The sequence below is a fragment of the Manacus candei genome, unplaced genomic scaffold (assembly GCF_025592945.1).
Source record: "Manacus candei isolate 608988 ecotype Guabito, Panama unplaced genomic scaffold, ASM2559294v1 h1tg000284l, whole genome shotgun sequence".
Lineage (NCBI taxonomy): Eukaryota > Metazoa > Chordata > Aves > Passeriformes > Pipridae > Manacus > Manacus candei.
This window is the reverse complement of record NW_026138332.1, coordinates 1-12,726: the sequence shown is the minus strand read 5'-3', so window position 1 is coordinate 12,726 and position 12,726 is coordinate 1. Positions and strand designations below refer to the sequence as shown.

The following is a 12,726-nucleotide window of genomic DNA, read 5'->3' as shown; positions in this document are numbered from 1 at the left end:
GGTCCCTGTGACACTGGGGTGGCACTGGGGGGTCACTGGGAGTCCTGGTGGCACTGGGGGGTCACTGGGGTGGCACTGGGGGGTCCCTGGGGGTCCAGATGGCACTGGGGGGGTCACTGGGAGTCACTGGGGGTCCTGGTGGCACTGGGGGGGTCCCTGTGACACTGGGGTGGCACTGGAGGTCCTGGTGGCACTGGGGGGTCATTGGGGGTCCCTGTGCCCTTGGGGTGACACTGGAGGGTCCCTGGGGGTCCAGATGGCACTGGGGGGGTCACTGGGAGTCACTGGGGGTCCTGGTGGCACTGGGGGGGTCCCTGTGCCCCTGGGGTGGCACTTGGGGGTCCTGGTGGCACTGAGGTGGCACTGGAGGGTCACAGGGGGTCCCTGTGCCCTTGGGGGGGTCCCTGTGACACTGGGGTGGCACTTGAGGTCCTGGTGGCACTGGGGGGTCATTGGGGGTCCCTGTGCCCTTGGGGTGGCACTGGGGGGTCCCTGTGCCCTTGGGAGGGTCCCTGTGCCCTTGGGAGGGTCCCTGTGCCCTTGGGGGGTCCTTGTGACACTGGGGTGGCACTGGGGGGTCCCTGGGGGTCCTGGTGGCACTTGGGGGTCACTGGGGGTCCCTGTGCCCCTGGGGTGGCACTTGGGGGTCCTGGTGGCACTGGGGTGGTACTGGGGGGTCACTGGGGGTCCAGATGGCACTGGGGTGGCACTGGGGGGTCACTGGGGGTCCAGGTGGCACTGGGGGGTCACTGGAAGGTCCCTGTGCCCTTGGGGTGGCACTGGAGGGTCCCTGGGGGTCCAGATGGCACTGGGGGGGTCACTGGGAGTCACTGGGGGTCCTGGTGGCACTGGGGGGGTCCCTGTGACACTGGGGTGGCACTTGGGGGTCCCTGGGAGTCCAGGTGGCACTTGGGGGTCACTGGGGGTCCCTGTGCCCTTGGGGGGGGTCCCTGTGACAATGGGGTGGCATTGGAGGGTCCCTGGGGGTCCAGGTGGCACTGGGGGGGTCCCTGTGCCCCTGGGGTGGCACTTGGGGGTCCTGGTGGCACTGAGGTGGCACTGGAGGGTCACAGGGGGTCCCTGTGCCCTTGGGGGGGTCCCTGTGACACTGGGGTGGCACTTGAGGTCCTGGTGGCACTGGGGGTCATTGGGGGTCCCTGTGCCCTTGGGGTGGCACTGGGGGGTCCCTGTGCCCTTGGGAGGGTCCCTGTGCCCTTGGGAGGGTCCCTGTGCCCTTGGGGGGTCCTTGTGACACTGGGGTGGCACTGGGGGGTCCCTGGGGGTCCTGGTGGCACTTGGGGGTCACTGGGGGTCCCTGTGCCCCTGGGGTGGCACTTGGGGGTCCTGGTGGCACTGGGGTGGTACTGGGGGGTCACTGGGGGTCCAGATGGCACTGGGGTGGCACTGGGGGGTCACTGGGGGTCCAGGTGGCACTGGGGGGTCACTGGAAGGTCCCTGTGCCCTTGGGGTGGCACTGGAGGGTCCCTGGGGGTCCTGAGGGCACTGGGGGGTCCCTGTGACACTGGGGTGGCACTGGAGGGTCACTGGGGGTCCCTGTGCCCTTGGGGTGGCACTGGGGGGGGTCACTGGGGTGGCCCTGGAGGGTCCCTGTGCCCTTGGGGTGGCACTGGAGGGTCTCTGGGGGTCCAGGTGGCACTTGGGGGTCCCTGGGGGTCCCTGTGCCCTTGGGGGGTCCCTGTGACAATGGGGTGGCATTGGAGGGTCCCTGGGGGTCCAGGTGGCACTGGGGGGTCACTGGGGGGGTCCCTGGGGGTCCAGGTGGCACTGGGGGGTCACTGGGGGTCCTGGTGGCATTGGGGGGTCCCTGTGCCCTTGGGGGGGGTCCCTGTGACACTGGGGTGGCACTGGGGGGTCCCTGGGGGTCCTGGTGGCACTTGGGGGTCACTGGGGGTCCCTGTGCCATTGGGGGGGTCCCTGTGACACTGGGGGGTCACTGGGGGGGTCACTGGGGGTCCTGGTGGCACTGGGGGGTCACTGGGGGGGTCACTGGGGGTCCAGGTGGCACTGGGGGGGTCCCTGTGACACTGGGGGGTCCCTGGGGGTCCTTGTGACACTGGGTGGGGACTTGGGGGTCCCTGTGACACTGGGGGGGTCCCTGGGGGTCCTTGCGACACTGGGGGGGTCCCTGGGGGTCCTTGTGACACTGGGGGGGGGACTTGGGGGTCCTGGTGGCACTGGGGGGGTCACTGGGGGTCCTTGTGACACTGGGGGGGGGACTTGGGGGTCCTTGCGACACTGGGGGGGTCCCTGGGGGTCCTTGTGACACTGGGGGGGGACTTGGGGGTCCCGGGGGCACTGGGGGGGTCCCTGGGGGTCCTTGTGACACTGGGGGGGGACTTGGGGGTCCTGGGGGCACTGGGGGGGTCCCTGTGCCCTTAGGGGTCACTGGGGGGTCCGTGAGGGTCCTGGGGGCACTGGGGGGGTCCCTGGGGGTCCTGGTGGCACTGGGGGGGGTCCCTGAGGGTCCTGGGGGCACTGGGGGGTCCCTGAGGGTCCTGGTGGCACTGGAGGGTCCCTGAGGGTCCTGGGGGCACTGGGGGGGTCCCTGTGACACTGGGGGTCACTGGGGGTTGTGGTGGCACTGGGGGACAGACCCTGGAACAGGGACAGGGACCCCTGGAATGGGAACAGGGACCCTCTGGAATGTGGACAGACCTTGGAATGGGGACAGGGACCCTCTGGAATGTGGGCAGGGACCCCTTGAATGGGGACAGGGACCCCTTGGAATGTGGGAAGAGACTCCTGGGAATGGGGACAGACCTGGGAATGGGAACAGGGACCCTCTGGAATGGGAACAGGCCTTGGAATGGGAACAGGGACCCTCTGGAATGGGGATAGACCTGGGAATGGGAGCAGGGATCCTCTGGAATGGGAACAGGGACCCCTGGAATGGGAACAGGGACCCCTTGGAATGGGAACTGGGACCCTCTGGAATGTGGGCAGGGACCCCCTGGAATGGGGACAGGGACCCCTTGGAATGTGGGAAGAGACTCCTGGGAATGGGGACAGACCTGGGAATGGGAACAGGGACCCTCTGGAATGTGGGGCAGGGACCCCTGGAATGGGAACAGGGACCCCCTGGAATGGGAACAGGGACCCCTTGGAATGTGGGAAGAGACTCCTGGGAATGGGGACAGACCTGGGAATGGGAACAGGGACCCTCTGGAATGTGGGCAGGGACCCCTTGAATGGAGACAGGGACCCCTGGGATGGGAACTGGGACCCTTGGGATGGGAACAGACCTTGGAATGGGGACAGGGACCCTCTGGATTGGGAACAGGAACAGCCCTGGAATGGGAAAAGGGATCCCTGGAATGGGATCAGCCCTTGGAATGGGAACAGGGACCCCCTGGAATGGGAACAACCTTGGGAATGGGAACAGGGACCCCCTGGAATGGGAACAGGGACCCCTTGGAATGTGGGAAGAGACTCCTGGGAATGGGGACAGACCTGGGAATGGGAACAGGGACCCTCTGGAATGGGAACAGGGACCCCCTGGAATGGGAAAAGGGATCCCTGGAATGGGAACAACCTTGGGAATGGGAACAGGGACCCCTTGGAATGGGAAAATGGATCCCTGGAATGGGATCAGCCCTTGGAATATGAACAGGGACCCCCTGGAATGGGAACAACCTTGGGAATGGGAACAGGAACCCCCTGGAATGGGGACAGGGACCCCTTGGAATGTGGGAAGAGACTCCTGGGAATGGGGACAGACCTGGGAATGGGAACAGGGACCCTCTGGAATGGGAACAGGGACCCCCTGGAATGGGAAAAGGGATCCCTGGAATGGGAACAACCTTGGGAATGGGAACAGGGACCCCCCTGGAATGGGAAAATGGATCCCTGGAATGGGAACAGGCCTTGGAGTGGGAACAGGGACCCTCTGGAATGTGGGCAGGGACCCCCTGGAATGGGAAAAGGGATCCCTGGAATGGGAACAGGGACCCCTGGGATGGGGACAGGGACCCCCTGGAATGGGAAAAGGGATCCCTGGAATGGGAACAACCTTGGGAATGGGAACAGGGACCCCCTGGAATGGGAAAAGGGATCCCTGGAATGGGATCAGCCCTTGGAATATGAACAGGGACCCCCTGGAATGGGAACAACCTTGGAATGGGAACAGGAACCCCTTGGAATGGGAACAGGGACCCCCTGGAATGGGAACAACCTCGGGAATGGGAACAGGGACCCCCTGAAATGGGGACAGGGACCCCTTGGAATGTGGGAAGAGACTCCTGGGAATGGGGGCAGACCTGGGAATGGGAACAGGGACCCTCTGGAATGGGAACAGGGACCCCCTGGAATGGGAAAAGGGATCCCTGGAATGGGAACAACCTTGGGAATGGGAACAGGGACCCCTTGGAATGGGAAAATGGATCCCTGGAATGGGATCAGCCCTTGGAATATGAACAGGGACCCCCTGGAATGGGAACAACCTTGGGAATGGGAACAGGGACCCCCTGGAATGGGAACAGGGACCCCTTGGAATGTGGGAAGAGACTCCTGGGAATGGGGGCAGACCTGGGAATGGGAACAGGGACCCTCTGGAATGGGAACAGGGACCCCCTGGAATGGGAAAAGGGATCCCTGGAATGGGAACAACCTTGGGAATGGGAACAGGGACCCCTTGGAATGGGAAAATGGATCCCTGGAATGGGATCAGCCCTTGGAATATGAACAGGGACCCCCTGGAATGGGAACAACCTTGGGAATGGGAACAGGAACCCCCTGGAATGGGGACAGGGACCCCTTGGAATGTGGGAAGAGACTCCTGGGAATGGGGACAGACCTGGGAATGGGAACAGGGACCCTCTGGAATGGGAACAGGGACCCCCTGGAATGGGAAAAGGGATCCCTGGAATGGGAACAACCTTGGGAATGGGAACAGGGACCCCCCTGGAATGGGAAAATGGATCCCTGGAATGGGAACAGGCCTTGGAGTGGGAACAGGGACCCTCTGGAATGTGGGCAGGGACCCCCTGGAATGGGAAAAGGGATCCCTGGAATGGGAACAGGGACCCCTGGGATGGGGACAGGGACCCCCTGGAATGGGAAAAGGGATCCCTGGAATGGGAACAACCTTGGGAATGGGAACAGGGACCCCCCTGGAATGGGAAAAGGGATCCCTGGAATGGGATCAGCCGTTGGAATATGAACAGGGACCCCCTGGAATGGGAACAACCTCGGGAATGGGAACAGGGACCCCCTGGAATGGGAACAACCTCGGGAATGGGAACAGGGACCCCCCTGGAACGACTCCGGGGTGGGAGGGGGGTCTCTGGGGGGTCTCCCCTCCCCTCCCCCCCCCAAATTTGGGGGGTCTCCGGGGGGGGGGAGGGGTCTCCAGGCCGTGGCCGTTCCGTGTCCTCGTCTCCCCCTCCCTCCCTTCCCGTTCCTGACCCACATTCCCACGTTTTTTGCAGCCCAAACTGACCCCCCAGGAGAAGCTGAAGCTGCGGATGCAGAAGGCGCTGAACAGGCAGTGTGAGAGACCCCCCAAAATCCCCCCAAAACCCTCAAATTCCACCCAAATCCCCTCAAACTCCCCAAATTTCACCCAAATTCCACCCAAAACCCCCCAAAATCCACCCAAAAACCCTCAAATTCCGCCCAAATCCCCTCAAATTCCACCCAAAACACCCCAAATCCACCCAAATTCCCTCAAATTCCACCCAAAACTCCCCAGATTCCATGCAAAACCCCCCCAAATTCCACCCAAAAACCCCCAAATCCACCCAAATCCCCCCAAATTCCACCCAAACCTCCCCAAATTCCACCCAAACCCCCTCAAATTCCACTCAAATCCCCCCAAATCCCCTCAAATTCCACCCAAATCCACCCAAATTCCACCCAAAAACCCTCAAATTCCACCCAAATCCCCCCAAATCCCCTCAAATTCCACCCAAAACCCCCCAAATCCACCCCAAAACCCCCAAATTCCACCCAAATCACCTCAAATTCCACCCAAATCCCCTCAAATCCCACGTAAATCACCTCAAATTCCACCCAAAACTCCCCAAATTTCACCCAAATTCCACCCAAATCCTCTCAAATTCCAACCAAAAACCCCCAAATTCCACCCAAATCCCCTCAAATTCCACCCAAAAACCCCCAAATCCCACCTAAATCACCTCAAATTCCACCCAAATCCCCTCAAATTCCACCCAAAACTCCCCAAATTCCACTCAAATCCCCCCAAATCCCCTCAAAATCCACCCAAAAACCCCCAATATCCACCCAAATCCCCTCAAATTGCACCCAAATCCCCTCAAATTCCACCCAAATCCCCTCAAATTCCACCCAAAAACCTCCAAATTCCACACAAACCCCCCCAAATTTCCTCAAATCCCCCAAATACCCCCAAAATTCCACCCAAATTCCACCCAAAACCCCCAAAATCCACCCAGTTCCACCCAAAATTCCCCCCAAAATCCACCCAAATCCCCTCAAATTCCACCCAAAACACCCCAAATTCCACCCAAAATTCCCCCCAAAATCCACCCAAAACCCCCCAAATTCCGCCCAAACCCCCTCAAATTCCACCCAAATCCCCCCAAATCCCCTCAAATTCCGCCCAAACCCCCTCAAATTCCACCCAAATCCCCTCAAATTCCACCCAGATCCCCAAAATTCCCTCAAATTCTGCGTCAAAACCCCCAAAATTCCCTCAAATTCCCCCCAAAACCCCTCAAATTCCCCCCAAATCCCCCCCCCGGGCTCCTCCCAATCCCTAAATCCCGGATTTTTCCTTGATTCCCAAGTTAAAGCCGACAAAAAAGCCGCCCAGGAAAAGATGCTCCAGCAGGAACACGAGAGGCAGGTGAGGGAAGGACTGGGAAGGGCCTGGAATTCCCTCGGGAATGGGATTTAAGGGCTTTTCCTGGGAATTCTGGGGCTGGGGAGCACCTGGAATTCCCTCTGGAATGGGATTTAATGGATTTTTTTGGGAATTCTTGGGCTCAGGAGTGGGATTTGAGGGCTTTTCCTGGGAATTCTTGGGCTTGGGAATGGGATTTAAGGGCTTTTCCTGGGAATTCTTGGGCTTGGGGATGGGATTTAATAGCTTTTCCTGGGAATTCTTGGGCTGAAGAGCACCTGGAATTCCCTCTGGAATGGGATTTAATGGCTTTTTTTGGGAATTCTTGGGCTCGGGAGTGGGATTTGAGGGCTTTTCCTGGGAATTCTTGGGCTTGGGAATGGGATTTAAGGGCTTTTCCCGGGAATTCTCGGGCTGGAATTCCCTCTGGAATGGGATTTAATGGCTTTTTTTGGGGAATTCTCGGGCTTGGGAATGGGATTTAAGGGCTTTTTTTGGGAATTCTGGGGCTGGGGGCTGGGATTTGAGGGCTTTTCCCGGGAATTCTGGGGCTGGGGAGCACCTGGAATTCCCTCTGGAATGGGATTTAATGGCTTTTTTTGGGAATTCTTGGGCTTGGGAATGGGATTTGAGGGCTTTTTTTGGGAATTCTGGGGCTGGGGGCTGGGATTTGAGGGCTTTTCCCGGGAATTCTGGGGCTGGGGAGCACCTGGAATTCCCTCTGGAATGGGATTTAATGGCTTTTTTTGGGAATTCTTGGGCTTGGGAATGGGATTTGAGGGCTTTTTTTGGGAATTCTGGGGCTGGGGGCTGGGATTTGAGGGCTTTTCCCGGGAATTCTGGGGCTGGGGAGCACCTGGAATTCCCTCTGGAATGGGATTTAATGGCTTTTTTTGGGAATTCTTGGGCTCAGGATTGGGATTTAACGGCATTTCTCAGGAATTCTTGGGCTCGGGAATGGGATTTAAGGGCTTTTCCCGGGAATTCTCGGGCTGGAATTCCCTCTGGAATGGGATTTAAGGGCTTTTTTTGGGAATTCTCGGGCTGGGGGATGGGATTTGAGGGCTTTTCCTGGGAATTCTCGGGCTGGGGGCTGGGATTTGAGGCCTTTTCCCGGGAATTGTGCCCCGGCAGGAGCGGGAGGACGAGCTGCGGGCCATGGCCAGGAAGATCCGGATGAAGTAATTCCCGTTCCCACTCCCTTGGTTTTTTTTCCCGGGATTGGCTCCTCCCCCTGCTCCCGGCGGGCTGGGGGCGTGGAACGGGAGCTGATCCCGGATTTTTGGGGCTCCCCAGGGAGCGGGAGCGGCGGGAGAAGGAGCGGGAGGAGTGGGAGCGGCAGTACAGCCGCCAGAGCCGCTCCCCGTCCCCGGCACCGCGGCACGGTGAGAGAGGGAACACTGGGAATGACAGTCCCGGGGGGGAAGGGGAGGGGGGAGAAACCCCCACAGCCCAAAAAAATGGGAGCGGGTTCCCCCCCATCCCAAAAAAATGGGATTGGTTTCTCCCCATCCCAAAAAAATGGGAGCAGAATCCTGGTGGGAAAGGGTTGGGAGGAGACCCCAAAAACGAGGAGCAGATTCCTGGTGGGAAAAGGGGTTGGGAGAACCCCCCCATCCAGAAAAATGGGAGCAGATTCCTGGTGGGAAAGGGGTTGGGAGGAGACCCCAAAAACGAGGAGCAGATTCCTGGTGGGAATGGGTTGGGAGAAACCACCTGAGAGAACAGGGAGTGGTGAGAGCCTGGAAAACTGGGAATAACAGTCCCAGGGGGAAAGGGGAGGGGGGAGGAACCACCACAGCCTAAAAAATGGGAGTGGGTTCCCCCCATCCCAAAAAAATGGGAGCGTATTCAGCCCACCCCAAAAAAATAGGGAGCTGATTTCCCACACCCTGAAAAAATAGGGAGCAGATTCCTGGTGGGAAAGGGGTTGGGAGGAGACCCCAAAAACGAGGAGGAGATTCCTGGTGGGAAGGGACTGGGAGGAGACCCCCTAAAAAAACAGGGAGCAGATTTCCCACCCTCTTAAAAAAAAATTAGGGAGCAGATTCCCGGTGGGAAAGGGTTGGGAGGAGACCCCCAGACCCCAAAAAAATAGGGAGCAGATTCCTGGTGGGAAAGGGGTTGGGAGAACCCCCTAAAAAAAAGGGGGAGCAGATTTCCCTCAAAAAAATTCTCCTCAAAAAAAAACCAGGGAGCAGATTCCTGGTGGGAATGGGTTGGGAGAACCCCCCTAAGAAAATAGGGAGTGGTGAGAGCCGGGAAAACTGGGAATAACAGTCCCAGGGGGGAAGGGGAGGGGGGAGAAACCCCCACAGCCCAAAAAAATGGGAGCGGGTTCCCCCCCATCCCAAAAAAATGGGAGCGTCTTCAGCCCACCCCAAAAAAATAGGGGGCAGATTCCTGGTGGGAAAGGGGTTGGGAGGAGACCCCAAAAACGAGGAGGAGATTCCTGGTGGGAATGGGTTGGGAGAAACCACCTGAGAGAACAGGGAGTGGTGAGAGCCTGGAAAACTGGGAATAACAGTCCCAGGGGGAAAGGGGAGGGGGGAGAAACCACCACAGCCCAAAAAAATGGGAGCGGGTTCCCCCCCATCCCAAAAAAATGGGAGCGTATTCAGCCCACCCCAAAAAAATAGGGAGCTGATTTCCCACACCCCGAAAAAATAGGGAGCAGATTCCTGGTGGGAAAGGGGTTGGGAGGAGACCCCAAAAATGAGGAGGAGATTCCTGATGGGAAAGGGGTTGGGAGAACCCCCCACACTCTAAAAAGTAGGAGCAGATTTCCCACCCCAAAAAAATCAGGGAGCAGATTCCTGGTGGGAAAGGGGTTGGGAGAAGGCCCCAAAAATGAGGAGCAGATTCCCGGTGGGAAAGGGTTGGGAGAAACCACCTCAGAGAACAGGGAGTGGTGAGAGCTGGAAAACTGGGAATAACAGTCCCACAGGGGGAGGGATTGGTTTCCCCCCACCCCAAAAATATAGGGAGCTGATTTCCCACACCCTGAAAAAATAGGGAGCAGATTCCTGGTGGGAAAGGGGTTGGGAGAACCTCCTGAGAAAATAGGGAGCAGATTTCCCCCCACCCCAAAAAAATAGGGAGCTGATTTCCCACACCCCCAAAAAAATAGGGGGCAGATTCCTCCCACCCCAAAAACTGGGAGCAGATTCCTGGTGGGAAAGGGGTTGGGAGGAGATCCCAAAAATGAGGAGGAGATTCCCGGTGGGAAGGGACTGGGAGGAGATCCCCTTAAAAAAATAGGGAGCAGATTTCCCTTAAAAAAATTCCCCTCAAAAAAAATCAAGGAGCAGATTCCTGGTGGGAATGGGTTGGGAGAAACCACCTGAGGAATCAGAGAGTGGTGAGAGCCTGGAAAACTGGGAATAACAGTCCCAGGGGGAAAGGGGAGGCGGGAGAAACCACCACAGCCCAAAAAAATGGGAGCAGATTCCAGCCACTCCGAAAAATAGGGAGCAGATTCCTGGCAGGAAAGGATTGAGAGGAGACACCACAGCCCAAAAAATAGGGAGCAGATTCCCACAGGGAAAGAGGTTGGGAGAACCCCCTGAGAAAATAGGAAGCAGATTTCCCACCCCAAAAAAATCAGGGAGCAGATTCCTGGTGGGAAAGGGGTTGGGAGGAGACCCCAAAATCCCGGAGCAGATTCCCGGCCCTTTTCCAAACCCCGACCTCGGTGGGGTGGGAAGGAAAAGCTGCCGGAATTCCAGGGGGGAAAAGGGGTGGAAAACTGATCCTGAGCGAATCCCTTTGCCTTGCAGGTCGGGAATACAGCTCTTCCAGGAGGTACAGCCCCTTTCCCGGGATCCAGACCCCATTCCTGGGTTTCTTTCCCCCATTTCTGGGATCCAGACCCCTTTCCTGGGATCCAGACCCTGTTCCTGGGATCCAGACCCCATTCCTGGGATCCAGACCCTGTTCCTGGGATCCAGACCCTTTGCCTGGGATCCAGACCCCATTCCTGGGATCCAGACCCTGTTCCTGGGATCCAGACCCTGTTCCTGGGATCCAGACCCCATTCCCGGGATCCAGACCCCATTCCCGGGATCCAGACCCCTTTCCTGGGATCCAGACCCCTTTCCCGGGATCCAGACCCCATTCCTGGGATCCAGACCCCATTCCCGGGATCCAGACCCCATTCCCGGGATCCAGACCCCTTTCCTGGGATCCAGACCCCTTTCCCGGGATCCAGATCCCTTTCCTGGGATCCAGACCCCATTCCTGGGTTCTTTTCCCCCATTCCTGGGATCCAGACCCCATTCCTGGGATCCAGACCCCATTCCTGGGTTCTTTTCCCCCATTCCTGGGATCCAGACCCCATTCCCGGGATCCAGACCCCATTCCTGGGATCCAGACCCCATTCCTGGGTTCTTTTCCCCCATTCCTGGGATCCAGACCCCATTCCTGGGATCCAGACCCTGTTCCTGGGATCCAGATCCCTTTCCTGGGTTTCTTTCCCCCTTTCCTTGGTTCTTTTCCCCCATTCCCAGGTTTCCATCCCCCATTCCCAAGTTTCCATCCCCCTTTCCTGGTTTCCTTTCCCCCTTTCCCGTTCTCCCTTCCCCCTTTTTCCCCTTTCCCAGTTTCCCTTTTCCCCCTTTCCCAGTTTGCTTTCCCCCTTTCCCGTTCTCCCTTCCCCCTTTCCCTTTCTCCCTTCCCCCTTTTCCCAGACTCTTTTCCCCCTTTCCCAGTTTGCTTTCCCCCTTTCCCAGTTTGCTTTCCCCCTTTCCCATTCTCCATTCCCCCTTTTCCCCCTTTCCCAGTTTTTCTTTTCCCCCTTTCCCGTTCTCTCTCCCCCTTTTCCCCCTTTCCCAGTTTCCTTTCCCCCTTTCCTGTTCTCCCTTCCCCCTTTTCCCCCTTTCCCAGTCTCTTTTCCCCCTTTTCCCGGAATTCCAGGTGTTTGGGATCCCCCCTAACCCCTCTCCCTGTTCCTGTTCCCCCTTTCCCTGTTCCTGTTCCCCCTTTCCCGTTCTCCCATCCCCTTTCCCGGAATTCCAGGTGTTTGGAATCCCCCCTAACCCCTCTCCCTGTTTCCCTGTTCCCCCTTTCCCGTTCTCCCATCCCCATTCCCAGAATTCCCGGTGTTTGGAATCCCCCATAACCCCTCTCCCTGTTCCTGTTCCCCCTTTCCCTGTTCCTGTTCCCCCTTTCCCAGTCTCTTTTCCCTCTTTCCCAGTCTCCTTTCCCCCTTTCCCGGAATTCCAGGTGTTTGGGATCCCCCCTAACCCCTCTCCCTGTTCCTGTTCCCCCTTTCCCAGTTTCCCTGTTCCCCCTTTCCCGTTCTCCCATCCCCATTCCCAGAATTCCCAGTGTTTGGGATCCCCCCCAACCCCTCTCCCTGTTCCTGTTCCCCCTTTCCCAGTTTCCCTTTTCCCCCTTTCCCAGTCTCTTTTCCCCCTTTCCCGGAATTCCAGGTGTTTGGAATCCCCCCTAACCCCTCTCCCTGTTTCCCTGTTCCCCCTTTCCCGTTCTCCCATCCCCTTTCCCAGAATTCCAGGTGTTTGGGATCCCCCCTAACCCCTCTCCCTGTTTCCCTGTTCCCCCTTTCCCGTTCTCCCATCCCCATTCCCAGAATTCCAGGTGTTTGGGATCCCCCCTAACCCCTCTCCCTGTTCCTGTTCCCCCATTCCCAGAATTCCCGGTGTTTGGAATCCCCCATAACCCCTCTCCCTGTTCCTGTTCCCCCTTTCCCTGTTCCTGTTCCCCCTTTCCCAGTCTCTTTTCCCTCTTTCCCAGTCTCCTTTCCCCCTTTCCCGGAATTCCAGGTGTTTGGAATCCCCCCTAACCCCTCTCCCTGTTCCTGTTCCCCCTTTCCCGTTCTCCCATCCCCATTCCCAGAATTCCCAGTGTTTGGAATCCCCCCCTAA

At 58.5% G+C, this 12,726-nt stretch overlaps 1 protein-coding gene and 1 long non-coding RNA gene across 12 annotated transcripts; one reads left to right on the top strand and one right to left on the bottom strand.

The window, feature by feature from the left end:
• Positions 1-2,539: 2,539 nt before the first annotated feature.
• LOC127464858 (CLK4-associating serine/arginine rich protein-like) lies at positions 2,540-12,480 on the top strand. Of its 11 annotated transcripts, none has more exons than XR_007901674.1 (7): positions 2,548-3,160; positions 3,264-3,492; positions 3,970-4,004; positions 4,684-4,728; positions 5,247-5,508; positions 6,786-6,844; positions 8,160-8,174. XR_007901674.1 is itself a non-coding variant. In XM_051775315.1 (6 exons), the coding sequence occupies exons 1-6, from the start codon at positions 5,484-5,486 to the stop codon at positions 12,457-12,459; spliced, it is 273 nt and encodes a 90-aa protein (XP_051631275.1). In that variant the 5' UTR covers positions 5,216-5,483; the 3' UTR covers positions 12,460-12,480. The 11 variants fall into 11 exon arrangements, 2 of the variants coding, with proteins under 2 accessions (XP_051631274.1, XP_051631275.1); XR_007901673.1 differs by lacking the exon at positions 4,684-4,728 and adding an exon at positions 4,416-4,460; XR_007901672.1 differs by lacking the exon at positions 4,684-4,728 and adding an exon at positions 4,087-4,131.
• On the bottom strand, positions 2,606-5,341 carry LOC127464860 (uncharacterized). The gene is made up of 6 exons (XR_007901678.1): positions 5,247-5,341; positions 4,628-4,728; positions 4,031-4,131; positions 3,740-3,821; positions 2,782-2,947; positions 2,606-2,676 (listed from the first exon to the last, which is right to left on the bottom strand). It is a non-coding gene; the product is annotated as an uncharacterized LOC127464860 (long non-coding RNA).
• Positions 12,481-12,726: the final 246 nt, after the last annotated feature.

Bases quoted from the DNA above. Each gene is read 5' to 3' on its own strand.
- LOC127464858 (XM_051775314.1), top strand. From the start codon at position 2,726: ATGGGGACAGGGACCCCTTGGAATGTGGGAAGAGACTCCTGGGAATGG. The intron at 3,493-3,969 runs CTCTGGAATGGG...GGGAACAGGGAC, and splicing joins TGGGAATGGGAACAGGGACC to CCCTGGGATGGGGACAGGGA. The intron at 4,005-4,086 runs AAAGGGATCCCT...CCTGGAATGGGA, and splicing joins AGGGACCCCCTGGAATGGGA to TCAGCCCTTGGAATATGAAC.